Genomic DNA, 2,190 nt, shown 5'->3' with positions numbered 1-2,190 from the left:
ATATATGTATGTATGTATGTATGTATGTATGTATATAAATAAATAAAGGAATTTACACCCTTCCCACACTCTTGCAATATTGTAAAGAACGTTTCGAAACTCTAAACGCTCTAAAAGAGCACAGCATGTCATGATTTCAGCTCTCTGTTTTGGCTGTACTCTCGGCCACGCCCACTTCTCCGCTCTGCACGGAGATCAGCTGATCAGCTGCAGGAGGAATCTTCTCCCACAGCTGAGGGCTGCACACAGGTGCTAAATAATTTAAAATAATTTATTTCAAATAAAAAGTCCATGCTGATTGTGCGGCTCATCCATCAATCAGCCATTGTGTGTCATGTCCAATCTTACTTTGAAAAACCACGATAGAGTGAGATAAAAAAAAAAAAAAAACGTGAAGTAGCGAGGGACTACTGTAATCCAGTTTCCTCCCACAGACCAAAAACATGCTAGTTAGGTTTGTCTCTATGTGTCCCTGTGCTGGACTGGAGACCTGTCCAGGGTGTCCCCCGCCTCCGGCCCAGTGACTGCTGGATATGGGCGCCTCTGGCCCAGTGACTGCTGGATATGGGCACCAGTGACCCCCGCAACCCGAAAAGGAAGAAGTGGGTAAAGATAATGGATGGATGTATAATTACCAACTGAACCCAGTGTTGTTGTAAATAGCTGCTGCCAGAGACTCTCCACTAGTTTGTGTTGCATGTTTGCCTCTCAGAGTTTAGGAGTTTAAACATTTCTAAAAAATAAAACCAAAAATCATAATTTCTTTCTTTAACCTGAACTTGTACTGAACAGGGACTTACTTGTACCGTTACACCCCTAAATAATAAGAGATAAAAACATTGTATTTTTTAAACTCGGCGAGAGAGAATATGAAGAGAAGAAGAGACAGGTGAAAGTTGAAGCGCATCAGTAACGCCCATTTTTCTTTTTCCCATCAGGAGACAAGCGTCTGTCAGATCTGTCTTATGACGGAGGTTCTGGAGAACTGATTCAGCCCCACGTGATCGACCAGGCCATTAACAGCGCCATAAGCTACTTGGGGGCTGAATCGCTCCGGCCTTTGGTCCAAACCTCCCCGGCCTCTTCCTCCGATGTTGGTCTTACCTCAATGTACCCCCTCCACAAACCGGCCACAGAAAGCCTCTCTGGTACCGGTTTGTCAGCCAAAGACAGTGCAGCTGAGAACCTGCTCCTGCTCTCCAACTCCAAGTCCGCCTCCAGTGAGAAGGACGGCTCGCCCAGCCACAGTGGCCAGGACTCTACGGACACCGAGAGCAACAATGAGGATCGACCGGGTGCAGCGGCCGCCGGCCTCATCTACCTGACCAACCACATCACCTCGGGGATGAGGAACGGCGTGCTGCCTCTGGTGAAGGAGGAGCAGCAGAGGCAGTACGACACCATCCGGGCCAGCATAGAGATGGCCTCTGAGGGTTTCAAGGTGGTGACGTCGGACGGGGAGCAGGTAAGGGCGTACCGCTGCGAACACTGCCGCGTGCTCTTCCTGGACCACGTCATGTACACCATCCACATGGGCTGCCACGGCTTCAGAGACCCCTTTGAGTGCAACCTCTGCGGTCACCGGAGTCAAGATCGATACGAGTTTTCCTCTCACATCACCCGAGGAGAGCATCGTTACTAAAGGTGGCGTCTCACTGGAGAGCAACTGTTGGAGACTAGTTGGCAACTCAAAATTTCATAAGAATTTAACAAAGTTTCTGTTGCAGTCTCACTGAATTCTGAGTTTGCAAATAAGCGACCAACAAGCTGTGTGGCAGCGTCAAGTGCCCAGTTTTTAAAAATCACAACCTGTTTCTGTGTGCACTGATTGCAAAACTGTATTCTAGGCTGCGCACATTATTTCATTGTCCATCTCCGCCCACTTCATACCACCATTAGCCCACTTCATACCACCATTAGCCCACTTCAAACCACTATTAGCCCACATCATACCACCATTAGCCCACTTCGTACCACCCTTAGCCCACTTCATACCACCATTAGCCCACTTCATACCACCATTAGCCCACTTCAAACCACCCTTAGCCTACTTCAAACCACCATTAGCCCACTTCGTACCACCATTAGCCCACTTCGTACCACACTTAGCCTACTTCGTACCACCCTTAGCCTACTTCATACTACCATTAGCCCACTTCATACCACCATTAGCCCACTTCATACCACCAT

At 48.3% G+C, this 2,190-nt stretch overlaps 2 protein-coding genes across 2 annotated transcripts in view; both read left to right on the top strand.

Annotated features, from left to right (window-relative positions):
• Positions 1–2,184, top strand: part of ikzf1 (IKAROS family zinc finger 1 (Ikaros)) — a 37,923-nt gene extending 35,739 nt beyond the window's left edge. The window contains exon 6 of the mRNA XM_037689129.1: positions 939–2,184. Coding sequence (XP_037545057.1) covers positions 939–1,642 — 704 coding nt within the window. The 3' untranslated portion in view covers positions 1,643–2,184. The remainder of the gene's footprint in view (positions 1–938) is intronic.
• LOC119421085 overlaps positions 1–2,190 on the top strand; it is a gene marked incomplete at its 3' end in the record, with an annotated part of 641,076 nt that overhangs the window by 159,197 nt on the left and 479,689 nt on the right.

This window comes from Nematolebias whitei, chromosome 1, assembly GCF_014905685.2.
Source record: "Nematolebias whitei isolate Nwh7 chromosome 1, NemWhi1, whole genome shotgun sequence".
In the NCBI taxonomy this organism is placed as follows: Eukaryota; Metazoa; Chordata; class Actinopteri; order Cyprinodontiformes; family Rivulidae; genus Nematolebias; species Nematolebias whitei.
The sequence above is the reverse complement of the archived record's forward strand: the minus strand, read 5'-3'. Positions and strand labels throughout refer to the sequence as shown.